The following is a 17,619-nucleotide window of genomic DNA, read 5'->3' on the forward strand; positions in this document are numbered from 1 at the left end:
TATCCATGGCATCCTAGCTGCACTATAAATAGGTCTCTAACCCTTAGGAATTTCGGCCACCTGAAACCCTATAGTGATAGCCAAAATTCTCATGCTCCCTTCTCCTCTCTCCTCTCTCATCCTCTTGCTAGTATTGGGTGTGATCTACTAGAGACACAACATTTGTGGTGCTTGCTCTCTAAGCTTCTACAACACAAGGGTTTCTTGTTATTCTTCAATAACAATCAAAGGTCACTACTAGAAAAACACCCTTTAATGACATGCGAACCATGAAACATGTTGTTTTATGGTACGCAAAAGTGTGTGCCCTAAAAATAATGCCAGCTCTCCCAAAATTTGAAGGATTTAGGACGCACATTTTTGCTTGCGTTAAAATTAGTGTCACAAAAAAAAACACTGAGGGTACCTATCATAAAAGTGTGTTGTGAAATCATGTCGTTTTATATTTTTTTTTAATGAAACGCGCACATCTTCATCTTTCGTAGTTGCGGTATTCAACTCTACCTTCTCTCCATCTTTAATAGCTATAGCAGCGGGAAAAGGAATTCCCAAAAAATTAGAAAACTTGAAAACCCCACCATGGAGATTTAGGGTTGGTTCCATCTCCATCTCTTGTTCACTTCCATCTCCACTTTCTCTTCCATATACAATCTCTCTTCCATCACTGACCTCGCAGTCGATGAAGGTTTATCGTGATTTTTTGTTGCACTTACAAGCCCTAGACCCGATTTCAACCAATAAATCGTTCGATTAACATAATTCATCAAACCCTAGAATCGTAAAGCAAACCTAGCCCCCATATCTTTCTTCACAGTTCACCTCCTCAAAGATCTCATCGGTAATAAATCAAATTATTCTTTTCTTTATACTCTTTGTATGCTTTATACTCTTCGTATGCGACCTTCTAATCTCTTTCCTTATGTTTCTAGAAGCTAATTTCAATCAATTTTGAGGTATACCAACATTCATATGTCCCTAATTGATTAATTGTATGATTCAATAGGCCTCTGCATTTATGTGTGACAACATGGAATGTTGCTATTGTTAAAAGATGGATTGAAGTTGCATCCTCTGAAGAAATTGCAGAAGCCATAGACGTACCTAGTCCAGTGGGGACCGTATTGACTATGGAAGCTGCTTTAAGAAAGACCATGAAGCTGGTAAGTTTATCTTTATTCAATTTGTTATATCATAATCCGTATGCATCATTTAAAAACATACAACATGAAATTTCTTAATTTTTTTCCACATTTCATTCAAGCATAAGCTTTTACAGGATCGGGTTATCTTTTAGATTAATACGCAAGTATGTAACCGTTTTCATGTTGAGGATAATTTGGCCATTTCATCTCTTAAGATTAACTTACATGGTAAAAACCATTTTCAGGTTCACGAGGAGTGGGGTTCATGACGCATATCCTTGATGTTAAAGCTGGAGAGGTGCAATCATGATCCTTTTGTGTTTCTGAAAAGCTTTATCCATAATTTTTTATTTACTAAAATTCATAATTTTTTATATAATTACAGGATGTGTTGGGAAAATTCATGTGGTTTTCTCAGAGTATCACTCAAGCTGTGTGCATTCTATCATCTAATGGAGCCTTATCTAATGTTACACTTCAACAGTCTGCAACCTCTGGTGGAACTGTCACATACGAGTTTTTTTAAACATTCATTATTATTATTATTATTATTATTATTATTATTATTATTATTATTATTATTTTGATGTATAAATTATAAAAATTATTAATTTATATTTTGTTAATAAAATGTAACACTCTAATTTTTCAAATAAAATTTTCATTTTTAAAATCATATAAAACACAATCTTATATTTCTCAAAACAAAAAATGTATAAGTTGTTCAAAACACAAGACAACAAAATGTTCGATAATATCCCATAATCCACAAAACATAATCTCTAGCTGGTGTGTACAATCAAGCCGATGCCTTCCCGCGATCCTGAGAGGTACCTGAAACACATTTCACACAACATTGTAAGCACAAAGCTTAGTGAGTTCCCCAAAATACCACACACAAATAATTAGCCTCTCATGGCTATATCTCGATAAGGACCCTCCGTTCAATGTGTCTTAGTGAAGACCCTCCCGTCTCACAACTCTGGTTGGACCCTCCGATCCTAACTCAATAAGGAACAAAATAATATACAACATATATCACAATGACAAATGTCGGATATCAAATAACTCAGTGTAAGCATATAAGACCCTCCAGTCACACAGTATTAATACTCAAGTAAGTATAGTGAGAAGACTCACCTCGTACGTAAGCAAGTAGGTCTCGTACTCAACGATCGGTCTAGACTCCGCCTACATATCATAATCATCTCTAATTAACACTTTATAACAACAAATCCAAAGACTCTAAGCTAACCCCTTTTCTAACTCTCCGAAAGGATGAAAGACCATTTTACCCCTCCATGGTCTCCATAATCCATGACCTGACCAAACCCTAAAAGTCAACAGAAGTCTACACTCGAGTCAACAGTCCATGTTGACCCAAATCGTCGAGTGTATCTATGCAACTCGTCGAGTTCCTTCGGTTCTTCCGAGAAATCGGGAAAAATTCATTTTAACTCGCCGAGTTGTCTTATCAACTCGCTGAGTTCGTAACGCGTCGAGACTATCGGAGAAAAACCCTAACCGACTCGTCGAGTTAGCTCATCAACTCGTCGAGTCTCTTCAGTTGATTTACTCATTCAGAGGTTTTTAAGCAGAACTAAGGCCCCATACTCTAGATCTAGCCTTCTAAGGTTGAATTATCATGTAAAGTTGCAAGCTTTACGTCCATACATGGCATCTAGGGCTCAAAATGCCAAAACAAAGCTTTATAGAGGGTTTAATGCATTAAAGTTGGCCAATACCTTGATGAAGCTTGAATCTTTAGGCCCAAAGGAGCTCATACTGTCCAGATTTGAAGTCTCAACTTCATGGCATGCTCAAACAGCTTAAGGATTCAAAGAGAAGATGGAAATCACCACAAACTCCCTAGTGAAGAGATCTAACCAAACAATGATCAAGGTGATAGCTTTTTACCTCCAAATAGTAGCTAGCACTGAAAGAACATTGGATCCATGCCTTTTGCTCCTCTATCTCCTTCCAAGACTGCACTACTATTTCCAAATAGTAACTAGTGAAGGGCTCCTTCTCGTTCCAAGCCTTTTGCTCCTCTATCTCCTTCCAACAATGCACTAAAACATACAATCTTAGCATCTCTCTCTCTCTCTCTCTCACACACACACACAGATGGTAACAACTCGATTAGGGTTTCTATCGGTGTGTAAAGGTGATAATGGAGGCAGAATGAAAGGCTTAAGGTCCTTTAGATAGGGCACAAACACTAAAAATTAGGGTTTTCACACTCAGCTCCTACTCGTCGAGTTGGGGTCCTCCAACTCGCCGACTAGACTCTAAAAATTACGCGGCCATCTCAATCTCTACTCGGCGAGTTGGGGCCTCCAACTCGTCGAGTTTCCCTGACAAAATGCATATAATTTATTTAAATATTATACCTGGGAGTCGGGATGTTACAATTCTCCCCCACTAGAATCAGACTTCGCCCTCGAAGCCATCCTTCGGAAATAACTATGGGTACTGCTCTCACATCTCGGAATTCGGCTCCCAGGTCCACTAAGATCCCTTCCGATGCTGCCACTAAACCTGAACCAAAGGCACATCTTTATTCCTCAAGACCTTCACCTTCTTATCTAAAATCACAACTGGCTTCTCAATGTAGTTCAGACGATCATCAACTTGAATGTCCTCTAAAGGGACCACTGCCGTCTCGTCGGCTACACACTTCCGTAATTGGGACACATGGAAGGTGTTATGAATCTGGCTCAACTCTGGAGGCAGCTCTAACCGATAGGCTACCTTACCCACTCGAGCGATCACTCTAAAAGGACTGATGTATCTCGGGCCTAGCTTACCCCGCTTCCTTAATCGGATCTCCCCTTTCCATTGGGATACTTTCAGGAGGACAAAATCTCCGACCTGGAACTCTAGCTCTGAGCATCACCGGTCTGCGTAACTCTTCTGATGACTCTGGGCCGTCAGTAATCTCTGTCTGACCTGCTAGATCTGCTCCGTCATCTTGAGCACTATCTCAGTGCTCCCCATCACTCTCTGCCCTAACTCTCCTTAACAAATGGGAGTCCAGGACCTCCACCCGTATAAAAGCTCAAAGGGAGGCATACCGATACTAGAGTGATGACTGTTGTTGTATGAAAACTCATCCAAGGGAAAGTAAGTGTCCCAACTTCCACCGAAGTCCATAACACATGCGCGTAGCATGTCCTCGAGTGTCTGAATCATCCGCTCGCTCTGTCCGTCTGTCTGTGGGTGGTAAGCGGTGCTGAAATGCAATCGGGTACCAAACTCCTCATGAAAATTCTTCCAGTACCTGGAAGTAAAACGCACATCCTTATCTGACACTATCGATGTAGGCACCCCATGTCGTGGCACCACCTCTCGAACGTAGATCTCGACTAATTTCTCCGCAGAAGAGCTCTCACTTATAGCCAGGAAGTGAGCACTCTTCATCAATTGATCTACAATCAACCATATCGCATCGACACCTTGCACAATCCTCGGTAACTTGGTAATAAAGTCCATGGAGATCTGTTCCCACTTCCACAGGGGAATCTCCAAAGCCTGCAACTGGCCATGGGGACGCTGGTGCTCTGCCTTGACCTGACGACATGTCAAGCGTCACTCGACTACCCATGCCACATCTCTCTTCATACAGGGCCACTAATAATCCCTTTTCAAGTCCAAATACATCTTGTTAGCCCCCGGATGGATCGAGAATCTCGACCTATGGGCCTCCTCCATCAAAATACATCGAGCTCCACCCGTATATGGCACCCATATCTGTCCACGGAATGTCATAAGCCCCGACTATCAGTCTCAAACTTAGAAATCTGCCCGATCACCCGCTCTCTCTTACGGTTCTCTGGTCTCATGGCCACCACTTGGGCCTCTCGGATGGTATCTAAGACTACAGTCATCACCATCATCCTCATACACACATCACGGATCGGAGCACTCTTTGCTCTATGACTCAGGGCATTGGCTACCACATTAGCCTTGCTAGGGTGATATAAAATCTCACAGTCATAGTCTTTCACTACATCCAACCACCTCCTCTGTCTCATATTCAAGTTGGGCTGATCCATAAGGTACTTTAGGCTCTTATGGTCCGTGTATATGGTACATCAGACACCATAAAGATAATGGCGCCAAATCTTGAGGGCGAAAACCATTGCCCCCAACTCCAAATCATGGGTGGGATACCTTGTCTCGTGAGGCTTTAACTGCCTCGACGCATATGCTATCACGTGTCCACTCTGCATCAACACGACACCCATCCCCGATATAGATGCATCATAATAAACTACGAAGTCCTCCAGTCCCTACGGAAGGGCTAACACTAGAGCTTCGTACAACCTCTGGTGAAGAGTCTCGAATGAAGCCTGCTGCTCGGGCCCCCAGACAAAAGTAACACCCTTCCTGGTCAATCTGGTGAGAGTAACGGAAATATTGGAGAAATCTTTGATAAACCTTCGATAGTAACCCGCCAGACCCAGAAAACTCCTGATCTCGGATGGGGATCTCGGCACCTCCCATCGCATAACTGCCTCAATCTTGGCCGGGTCGACCAAAATCCCATTCTGATTAACGAGGTGTCCCAAGAACTGGACCTCTCGTAACCAGAAATCACACTTGGAGAATTTGGCATAAAGCATCTCCATCCTCAATACTCCAAGAATCTCACGAAGATGCTCCTCGTGCTGTTACCTAGACCTCGATTACACCAAAATGTCATCGATGAACACGATTATCGAATGATCCAACATAGGCCTGAACACCCGGTTCATGAGGTCCATGAACGTTGCCGGTGCATTGGTGAGCCCGAAAGGCATCACCACAAACTCGTAATGCCCATAGCGAGTCCTAAAGGCCGTCTTCAGAATATCCCCCTCGAAAAATCTCATCTGATGATACACAGATCTCAAATCAATCTTGGAAAACATAAGCCCCCTGCAACTAATCAAACAAATCGTCGATCCTTGGTAGTGGGTAACGGTTCTTGACCGTCAGCTTGTTCAACTCCCGGTAATCGATTCTCATCCGGTGTGAACCATCCTTTTTTCTTGACAAAAAGGATCGACGCTCCCCACTGTGAGATACTCGTGTTGGGTTTTGAGCATTCTAACACTCCTAAGTGTACATGCAACCCTAAATACCTTGGATTTATGTTTTCTCTATTATACATGCAAATATGAATATCCAATGTATTATACTAACTAGCATACAAAACTTTGATTCACATGAAATATAACAAGTTAGAATACATACCTCTTTGATGTAGAATGACTCCATGATGCTCGAGAGCCTAGTGCCCCAAGTGTGACACCTCAAATGGTTCACACAAGATCATATGAACTTGAAAGACTTAGAGAGAAATGATACTTCATGAGATCGGCTTGCCCTTTCCTTCACACACTTGTGTTGTGTTGGCCGATTTTTCCCAAGAATATGATCTTTATATAGTGTCACAATTAAGGTAAACCCTAATTGTCATGGCTTTCCATTGCCTTCGATCCATGGGTTCAAATACACCATGGAACACCCATGGAGCATCCTATGGGTTTTAGCCCAACTTGATAATCCATGGAGTCTTAACCCACTATACAAGTATGGATGATTTACACAATCAACCCATATATTTAATTAGTCTTCTTTTGATCACTTAATTAATTCTAGATTAATTCTTGATCAATACTAATTAAATAATCTTATTAATATATTAGAACTTATAATATATTAATAATCCTTAAGTGTTATTTCTTTCATTTTAGTCTACCCAAATGCATGATGCCATGCAACCCAAATGGACCATGCCAAGTCGGGTTAAGTACATACCAATTATAGTTATGGACTTAGACACTAATCCAACAGTCTCCCACTTGGATAAGTCTAAAACTATTATTGCGTATGACTTCAAGAACCAACTGGCAATCGTAGCTCTCAAAAGCCGCTGTCGAACTCTGACCTTGTAGATGAACTCTGACCTTTGTCAATGACTTGTCCATTAGATAAGGGATCATTTATTCCTCCATTCTAGATATCATATGGACTGAGACATGGATTATAATCATTCTCTCTGTCCATTTGTTGTTTCCCGATTTCCGATTTATGATGACTGACTAATTGAACAAATCAAATCAGTCCAGGACCGGCCGAGCACTTACGTTTGTCATCACTAAATCATCGAGGGGCCCACATATATCGCTTTTATCCCGAAGGTAAAAGGAATGGATAAACTTCGACTCATATGGCTTGTTCTACTACTTGTTGAATCATACACAAAGGCACGTTTTATAACATCGAGTTACCAATGCGGTTTGGCGCAATCAATGTACAACCAACTCATAGTAACAACTCATATCTCTAGGTTTGAAGAATATAAGATATTATCGTCTCATGATCACTCGTGATAAAATCCATGAAGTGATTCAAATGAGCGCGGGTTGAATCCAATACTCAGAACTTATGAGCACTCATGAGTGTTGTAGCACCGCTTTGTCCAACATCTTAGACCTCTACAAGCCAACTCATGACAGACTTGATTCATATCTACTTCCAACATATGACCGACTGTGGATGGTTTGAATAACTTAGTCATTCGGGAAAAATGACCTAGTTTATTCTGGAAGTCAAAACATGCAAAATGAAACACAAGAATAATTGAATCCAGTATGGTATCAAAACCTATGAATATAAATAGAACACCTTTTATTTATCACCATACCGATTAATCATTATTCATTGTTTCGGTTTTATCAACTTTATACTTGAATTAAAAAACACTAGGTGTCCCATGCTCCAAGCATGTACACTATGTTTTTCTAAACACTAGTCATGCCATACACCAAGTATGCATACTAGGTTTGTCTATGATCTTTACTTTGTGAACTAGATCGATTGAACATAATTTCAATGATTCTCTTTTCACACTCCTAAATCCTTATCGAAAATGTAAGAATTCCAAATTCCTATCATTTACCGAAATCTGTTAGATTTTAAACTTATATGCATGATCCTCTTGTAATCTTTATGCACAAAGTCACAAAGACTTGTCAACATACATTACAGAGTATTCCAATGGAGATCAACTCCATGGAAACATCCTTCTTGCATTAAGTTTTTCTAACCTTACACAAATTGAATAACTTCCACCTATGAAAACATTTCCATATTCCCATTTTGACTGTCACTTCTGAACAAGAGTTGCCTCTTTTCAGAATAACTCAATAAGGTCCTTCCAAAATTTAACACTATACTTCCAACTGTCCCCGAGCAACCAATCTTTGATAAACCGTAGATTGTCCTCGACAATTGCTTAGTCATTTTAGTCATATCAAATTCTAGATTTTCCCCCTTAATGCCCAGAGGATTTGGAAAATTTAGAAAGGATGAATATTATAGCACATGCAATCGATCCTATATCTGAAGCATATGGGATACGATTCATGATGTCTCACATAAAGACATGATACTAGACAAGTCTTTTTTCTATAATATTTCTATGTCTATTTGCCAAGTTCTCATAATTCAGATTATGAAAAGGGATGCCGTAATCATAATCGAAATTTAGGACGCAAATAATGGACCCATATATAGAATTACCTTATGTTGAGCCATTCCAACATGAAATTCATATATATATATATATATATATATATATATATATATATATATATATATATATATCCTTGACTAAAGATGATTAAAACCTCAATCTAAGCTTTTATAATTGAAATGAAGTACAATTTCCTCTCCCTTAATTATAGCAAAACAACTTTTCCAACCCCTGCAACTTCACGAATTGAAACTTTTGTTTTCTATAATTAACATTGCTAACTTGCAATCCTTATCATAATTATCATGCTCCCACTAACATGATGATTATTAGCATAACACTTATGCTCCCACTAGCTTTGACATGTATCCAGAAATTAGCTGGACTTCTTGAAACCAATACTTTATTGACTTTCTTACCAAAGTTCAGATTTCTGATACGAGATGCATTGATAAAAAACTTTATCAAAATCATACACTTTATCTTAGATAGCTTACAGGTGTGTCTAAACAATTTCAGAACTATGAAAAGGGATGCCATAATCATAGTCTCAATTGTTCAAACCTTTGCCATTCCTCACAAGTCCATGTTAGTGTGCCGGTTAACCACACATGCTCCACTAACGACTTTGAGAATGCAAATATCACACTTGCTATCTTACTTAAAATCTACTTGGTGAAAATGTTTCCTCACCATCACTTCCATGAATCGGAGAGAAACCTTATGACCCTTAGATTTTATGGTGTATGTGTTCTTATCCACGTGAATTTGTCAAAACCATAATCACAAGACTAGGTTAGTGACAAATCCAAACTCATATGGATTGAACTTGTGCAATCTTAACTTCTTGCCACCTGGCAGTACATGGCCTGCCATTGCTTCCAAGTAGTTATGCAAACAATTGAGAACATGTAGAACTTAAATGTATAGCCATCTTTACTGGAATGGGCACAGAAATAGGAATATGCAACATGATAGGTTATAAACCTCAACTCGTGAGCTAGTGAGAAACTACAGGTTTTTACTCTTGATTAGATCTTGAAATACTTTCAGGATCTTTTAGACTCCCACTAACCTCTTGACATATAAAACTATCTTGCCAAATATTCAAGAGATAGTGCGGTTCCTTATCAAGACAAACACTTCACACAATTGGCCTTAGTTGGTCTTTGTTTTATCCAAAACATCACAACTTACCAATTTCAAATATATAAGAGTAGGACACTTTTACTCTTACATTTGACAAGTGTTTTAAACCTTTATTTAAGATATGTCACTCAACTTGCAGTCTTGGATTATGACTCTAAGACTTGTTTTTGAAACGAAGTATGACTCATCTTCTTGATTTAACCATTTCAACAATTCATGACTCCTCTTCTTAGCCATAAGAATGCACTAAGATTTCCTTAGAGGACTAATTGTGATATGATTTCTAAATCATTAAGATGATCACAAAACATGATACGAAAGTAGTCTCCCATCTTTTCAGATTTGAGAAACTTTTATCTTTCTGCCTAATTTGATTCTTCTCATTCGTTCTGCCATACATCGAAACTTTCCAATGTTTCAGAATTATACTTAAACTTGTAAGTATAACCATATTTACTAAACTTCAGTAAATCATGACGAATAGTCTTATCGATCTTTTGTGGTGGACTTGACCGGTGCACAAGAATGTGTACTCGATCCCTTAGTCCTTCACTTGACTCACATATACATGTGAACAAGGAGTTAATCTTAATTTTCCAAAGATGGAAATTCTCATTCATCATACTATACAACTTGCATGATTTCCAAGTTTCTATCCAACTGAAACCTTGGGTGATGAGAATCTTTCCTTATTTGGTAAATTAGACATTACCACAAATGAAAGAAACAAATCCATTTTGCGAATATTGCTATCAATAGAATCATATAAGCAACAATTTTTTTTTCACAAATGCCATTGTAAGGATACTTAGAATAAATAAAATCAAAAATCTCCTTTAATTTTAAAACTTTGCGGAACAACTTATCCTTACAGTGCAAAAGCATATGAAAAACTTGTTGTTATCTATTCCTAAGCAATATAACTCTTAAGCAACAGCTCAAAATTCTGATCATTGAACCATGCAATCGAGATCCATCTTTATGATCAGAATCAACATACACTTTCTTTAAGTTTCTTCACTTTTCTTTGATTCTTAAAACATCAACATGTGATCCAGTCACATCATGTAATGAGAATCTCAGAATAGAAACTTAACAGAGTTAGATAGTGGACTTTTATCTGAAGTTGAGTCAAACTTATTGACTTGATCAGCTTTATGATCTTTCAGATAAATAGGCAGCTTCGCAATCAATGCCCCTTCCTTTGGCAAGAGAAACATATGGACTCTTTGGGAATGGTGTACTGGACTATCACAGACTTACCTTTCTCTTTACCATTTGGTCAACTGAGTTGACTATGGCCAATCCCTTTCCATTGGGAAGAAAAATCTTTTCTGGATATCTAATGTTACCATTTTCAAAGTCCATGGAAGTTTGGGAAGTTGATCTTCTGATCAAATTTGCTCTACCAGTGCTCCAAATCATTGCTGATTCAGCAACACAAAGCAAATAGATAAGATCGTTAAGGGTCATGTCATAGTCTGTTTCATAGTAGTCCCAAAGAAACTAACTATGTGACTTAGAAAGTGATTGAACATCCAACTTTCTTAAGACTTTGACACCCAACTCTCCCGGCTTGTCAATATGTGACTTTATCTCCAAGATGTGAGCACACATAGACTTTGCTTGCCAATAGGGCTTGAGTGACCTGAAACTTGTGGGTTAAGGAGAATAATTGGAGGAGGTGGAGGAAGTAAAGTTCCAAGAGATTTGGGAAGATCATAGATGTCTGAACTAGACATCTTTTGGGAGATATTCAAGTAAGTTGATTTAAGTCCTTAATATAACACCCAATATGAAATATTAAGGCTAGGACCCAACATAATATTTTATAACTTGGAAGAGGGATGCCGTAATCCAAGCTATAGAATATTTGAAGGTAGGTGAATGACGATTCACCAATTTCCACCATGAAAAACGAAATAATTTATTAGGTTTTAATTGGATTTGAAACTCCTAGATTTTTTGAGATTCATTGAACTTTTCAATGGCATGTTTCAATCTCGTGTGTGCCCTTCAGGTTTTGTGACTGGGATGCCGAGGATCATAAAACAAGGTGTGAAGTAACCATGCAAATTACTTGGTACTCTTAAATTTTTATCACCCAACCGATGTGCCGGTAAACCACACACGCTCCACCGACCTATGATAAACTTTAAGAAACCCTTTGCCTACCTTGTTAAGTCCAAGTTAGTGTGCGGGTAAACCACACACGCTCCACCAACGACTTAAACAAAGGTGCAAAGTGAAATTTCATGGATTAGCACCTTATTCACATTTTCCTAAGTAACTAAGATTGGGAATTTTAAGTGTTTAGTTACTTAGTATTTATCATTAATACTTTTAATGAAGGGATAATTATAGTCCTTGTCCTACCCGTTCGGCTAACGACCCTCCACCAGTCAAGGAAGCGGTGGGTGAGAGTGGACACCCATTAAACTGCCAATTTATAGGTAGTAACCTTATACCCCCCTTATAGACCGGCTTTGTGAATGAGGCCTACTAACGGTAAGACTGACTTGCTCTTATATATATATATATATATATATATATATATATATATATATATATATATATATATATATATATATATATATATATATATATATTATTGACTTATAATATTATAAAGTATAGGGGTTGAATTTTAACTTTTAAAATCCTAAGGGCTTAATTTGGAATTAAAGTATTCATGAAAGAAAACTTTTCAAATTCCAAAACTTGAGGGAAAGTTTTGAATTATTCAAAAACTTTTCAATTCTATAGCTTATGTGTTTAAAGTAGTTTTAATTCAGAAACTCTTCAAGTTCCATAACTTGAGGACAAGTTATGGAAGACTTTAAACCATTAAAAGAATGTAACTCTTCCTTATTCATAACTTATGGAAAACTTTATGAGTTTTATGAAACTTAAATGTGACTTTTCATATAACTTGAGGACAAGTTACAAAAACACATTTTAGAATCAACTCTTAGATTAATTTGGATTGAAAACAACAATTTCACTTAACATTCCTATTAATCTAAGCAACTCATAAGAACAAGAATAATTCAATCAAACTTTTTCATGTAATTAGCCTAATCACTAAGCTAATACAAAACATGAATATTCCTATCAAAATTTCAAGAACATATGAACACATATAGACATGAAATTTTGATATTAAACTTTGAAATTGGATTAGCCTAATCATTACCACATAAAAACAGGTTTTAAGGTTCAAAAAACAGTTTAGGGTAATGATCCTCATCCAATACCAAGCAAAACCTCGAAATTCTGCATACAGGGGCATCACCACGTCATGGTAAAGACTGCCACGTCGTGGTGAGCAGTCAGATGCAAAAATTTTCGAGTTTTTTCAACAAGTTTGCATCAAGTATAATTGAAAACAAGCCTAGGCTCTGATACCACTGTTGGGTTTTGAGCATTCTAACACTCCTAAGTGTACATGCAACCCTAAATACCTTGGATCTATGTTTTTTCTGTTATACATGCAAATATGAATATTCAAGGTGTTATACTAACTAGCATACAAAACTTTGATTCACATGAAATATAACAAGTTAGAATACGTACCTCTTTGATGTAGAATGACTCCATGATGCTCGAAAGCCTAGTGCCCCAAGTATGACACCTCAAATGGTTCACACAACATCATATGCACTTGAAAGACTTAGAGAGAAATGATACTTCATGAAATCGGCTTGCCCTTTCCTTCACACACTTGTGTTGTGTTGGCCGATTTTTCCTAAGAATATGATCTTTATATAGTGTCACAATTAGGGTAAACCCTAATTGTCATGGCTTTCCATTTCCTTGGATCCATGGGTTCAAATACACCATGGAACACCCATGGAGCATCCTATGGGTTTTAGCCCAACTTGATAATCCATGGAGTCTTAGCCCACTATACAAGTATGGATGATTTACACAATCATCCCATATATTTAATTAGTCTTCTTTTGATCACTTAATTAATTCTAGATTAATTCTTGATCAATACTAATTACATAATCTTATTAATATATTAGAACTTATAATATATTAATAATCCTTAAGTGTTATTTCTCTCATTTTAGTCTATCCAAATGCATGATGCCATGCAACCCAAATGGACCATGCCAAGTCGGGTCAAGTACATACCAATTATAGTTATGGACTTAGACACTAATCCAACAGTCTCCCACTTGGATAAGTCTAAAACTATTATTGCGTATGACTTCAAGAACCAACTGGCAATCGTAGCTCTCAAAAGCCGCTGTCGAACTCTGACCTTGTAGATGAACTCTGACCTTTGTCAATGACTTGTCCATTAGATAAGGGATCATTTATTCCTCCATTCTAGATATCATATGGACCGAGACATGGATTATAATCATTCTCTCTGTCCATTTGTTGTTTCCCGATTTCCGATTTATGACGACTGACTAATTGAACAAATCAAATCAGTCCAGGATCGGCCGAGCACTTACGTTTGTCATCACTAAATCATCGATGGGCCCACAGATATCGCTTTTATCCCGAAGGTAAAAGGAATGGATAAACTTCGACTCATATGGCTTTTTCTACTACTTGTTGAATCATACACAAAGGCACTTTCAGGGACGATTTGAGATCTTATCTCTTTGTTGTTCATTTATGGTTTGTGAGAGTGATGGGCAAAGAAGTAGGACTGGTGGTTTAAGCGTGTCACTTTCGGGGCCAGATGGTCATGTTTTAGGTGGTAATGTGGCTGACCTTCTAAATTTTCCAGCACCCGTTCAATTTTTTTTTTCATTTATTTATTTCCATAAATACCCTTGGATGGAATGGAATGGAATCAACCATTCCATTCCTAATTCCTGATTCCCGATTCCTGATTCCAAACCCTAAGAAACTTATTTTTTTCTTGGTCACTTTTTATAGATGATTGTTGGTAGCTTTGTTCCTGCAAGTCAGAAACAAAGAAAACCAGAGGCAGAAGTAGTCAACATGGATGTACAACTCTGCATACAGTTGCAGATGGTAGAGAACTTGTACAGATTCTTCTTGTTGTTGGAGCTGATGCTACTGCTCAAGACACTCAACATGGACGTACAGCTCTGCATACTGCTGCTATGAGTAATGATGTGGAGTTAGTTAAAGTAAGTTTATTTGTTTATTTTATTTATTCTTCCATCAATTTCCTCAAGTGTGTTGACATTTTCTGTACAGAAAGGCATGATTGAGTTGAATTGGTTGGGTCATTAACTGTTGTTTTGTTTGAACATATTATTCATTATGTTGGGGTTGATGTGAACATAAGGAATGTGCAAAACACCGTTTCTTTACATGTGGCATTGGCAAGAGGACCAGAATCATGTGTTGGAATGCTTCTTTCTGCAGGAGAAAATTGTAATTTGCAGGTTCCTATGCCTTTCCCTCTATCAATTCTAAATTAGATATTAGTTTGTTATGAATTATTTTTTATGGCTCTAACATGGGTGCTGCTTGTTTTCAACTTTTTTCTTTTCAGAATGATGAAGGAAATAATGCTTTTCATATAGCTGCTGATACAACAAAGATGATACGTGAAAATCTGGAGTGGATAATTTTTATGCTTAGATATCTAGGGGCTGTGTAGAAGTCAGGAATCACATTAGTTAATACTCGTTGATGCATGCTTTTGTTTATTTTTTTAGTAATTTAGATATGTTTTTAAGCTGTTGGCCTCTGTTTTCTCTATCACCATGGGGGAGGAAACAACCCTAATGGTACCACCAATGGTAATCATACCATAAGTTTAACAAATGGATATTTTGCAGTGTTTTTGTAGCATGAAAGAGTAAGTTATTGTTAAAATGACTTCATGGGGGAATAAACTTTTGATTTTTAATCATGAAAAGAAATGGGAAGTTTCTATTTCTTACTATAAGTTGCCTGTTGTTCAATGGTTTATATAAATCTAATGTTATGCTTATCTATTGCTTGTTGTATTTATGCACTTATTTGCACTTTGCAGCCAAGAATCTTATTCTTGTTGGACTCAAGTCTGTGACATTCAACCATACATTCAACTATGTACATTATCACGCTCAATCTTATCTCATCTGGGTTCATACAGGTAAGCTTTTAATTAATTTTTCTACATTTGTAGATTTCTATTTCTATTTTTTGTTTCGTTTGACTGCATTCATCTTTTTCCTCTTGGGTTTATATGATCATCAAGATCTTCCCAACTTGTTCAGAAATGGCTGAAACATTGTGATGCATTCTTGTTTTTTTTCATGGATGCTTTGAGTGGAGATTGTGGAAAGCTTTGGGTTATTAACACAAAGTTTCTACAAACTAGACATCAATGAGGAACATAGAATAATCTTTATATAAATAAATACACTAAAAATGAAGATGAATAGGTTACATCAAGTCATTCGATGCAGACAAATCTTATATTTTTAGTGTTTATATTAATATATCGTCATGCAGTACGGACACTATCACACTAAAATGGAGAAATTCTTGGAATATGAGTTCTTTTTCTTTATATATATATATATATATATATATATATATATATATATATATATATATATATATATATATATATATTTATTTCTTCGTCTATTTGGATCCAAAGTGATAGACTAAGCTAAAGCAACCTAGCATTTCTCTATGTACTTTTCTTTTTTCTATTTGTATAAAAACTTTGAGTTAAAACTTAATATCCGGTTTTAACGAGTTGCAGCATTTTCCCTTTATAATGGTGTAACCTTTTCATTAATTAAGAATTCTTTTTTAAAATTTTGTACTTTATTTCCCTTTTTTCTTTTCTCCTTGTATTTAGTTGGAGATTTGTGGTGTTATTATCATCAAGAACAGTAAATCATGGACCTAAAAACATGGTCTTGGAGAAAAAGATCTGTCCATAAATCCGTCGACAGTGAAGCTGGAATCTCTATAAAATGAAATGAAGAAGAGGTATATATAATATAATATCTTATTAATTTTTACTTAAATTTTAATGTAATAATATAGTTCTTCCTTACGAAGAATGACGACAATGTTTACTTGTCAAAATCAATAATTCCCACAAAATATAGGAGTAACAGCAACAGTAGCATTTCAGGGTTTAGCTAAATTTCATGGTTGAGCTAAAGTTTACTTGTGATTAATAAAATCTTTTTTGTTTCAGCCAATGTTCAAGTCATTACTTGCCATCCACGCTCGTTTGACAGCAACACAGTACACCACCAGGTGGCAAACCAATGATATGGAGGATTTTTTTTTGACATGATATCTGAAACAAGAAGGTGCCGTTTAATAGCAATGTAGTGTTAGGTTATATAGTTATGGAAAACCTCTTAATAACAATGTACAATCAGATCCACTTAATATCAATGTATTGTAATTTTTTGACATGATGTTATTGGATGAAATTGAATGTTTTGGTATATATTTGTTTCTATATTTTTGTATTATGCGTAAATGAGTATCGTAAAGGCACGTCGTATATGCATATCGTAAATGGTTGCTGAAGTTTATGGCACGAACATGCGTGTCATCTTCATTTATGACAGGGGATTTAATGATATGCAATGTGTGTGCTAAACTTACGTTACGACATGCAAATGCGTGTCGTCTTCCTTTATGACAGGGCCTTTCTTGACACACAATGTGTGTCGTAAGTTTACGACATGCAAAAGCGTGTCGTCTTCCTTTATGACAGGGCCTTCCTTGACACGCATTTACGTGTCATCTGTACCCTTTTATGACACGCAATGCGTGTCATTAAAGGGTATTTTTCTAGTAGTGGGTATGTTTTCTAACCCTAATTATTAATTT

At 37.0% G+C, this 17,619-nt stretch overlaps 1 protein-coding gene across 1 annotated transcript in view; it reads left to right on the forward strand.

The window, feature by feature from the left end:
* LOC145112643 (uncharacterized) overlaps nt 1–17,193 on the forward strand; it is an 81,441-nt gene extending 64,248 nt beyond the window's left edge. Inside the window, exons 2-10 of the mRNA XM_079048783.1 lie at nt 1,004–1,160; nt 1,295–1,310; nt 1,388–1,440; nt 1,528–1,658; nt 14,412–14,581; nt 14,723–15,203; nt 15,314–15,901; nt 16,622–16,755; nt 16,970–17,193. Coding sequence (XP_078904909.1) covers nt 1,004–1,160; nt 1,295–1,310; nt 1,388–1,440; nt 1,528–1,658; nt 14,412–14,581; nt 14,723–14,919 — 724 coding nt within the window. The 3' untranslated portion in view covers nt 14,920–15,203; nt 15,314–15,901; nt 16,622–16,755; nt 16,970–17,193. The remainder of the gene's footprint in view (nt 1–1,003; nt 1,161–1,294; nt 1,311–1,387; nt 1,441–1,527; nt 1,659–14,411; nt 14,582–14,722; nt 15,204–15,313; nt 15,902–16,621; nt 16,756–16,969) is intronic.
* Nucleotides 17,194–17,619: the final 426 nt, after the last annotated feature.

This window comes from Lactuca virosa, chromosome 5, assembly GCF_052849685.1.
Source record: "Lactuca virosa cultivar CGN04683 chromosome 5, Lactuca_virosa_CGN04683_v6, whole genome shotgun sequence".
Taxonomy (NCBI): Eukaryota; Viridiplantae; Streptophyta; class Magnoliopsida; order Asterales; family Asteraceae; genus Lactuca; species Lactuca virosa.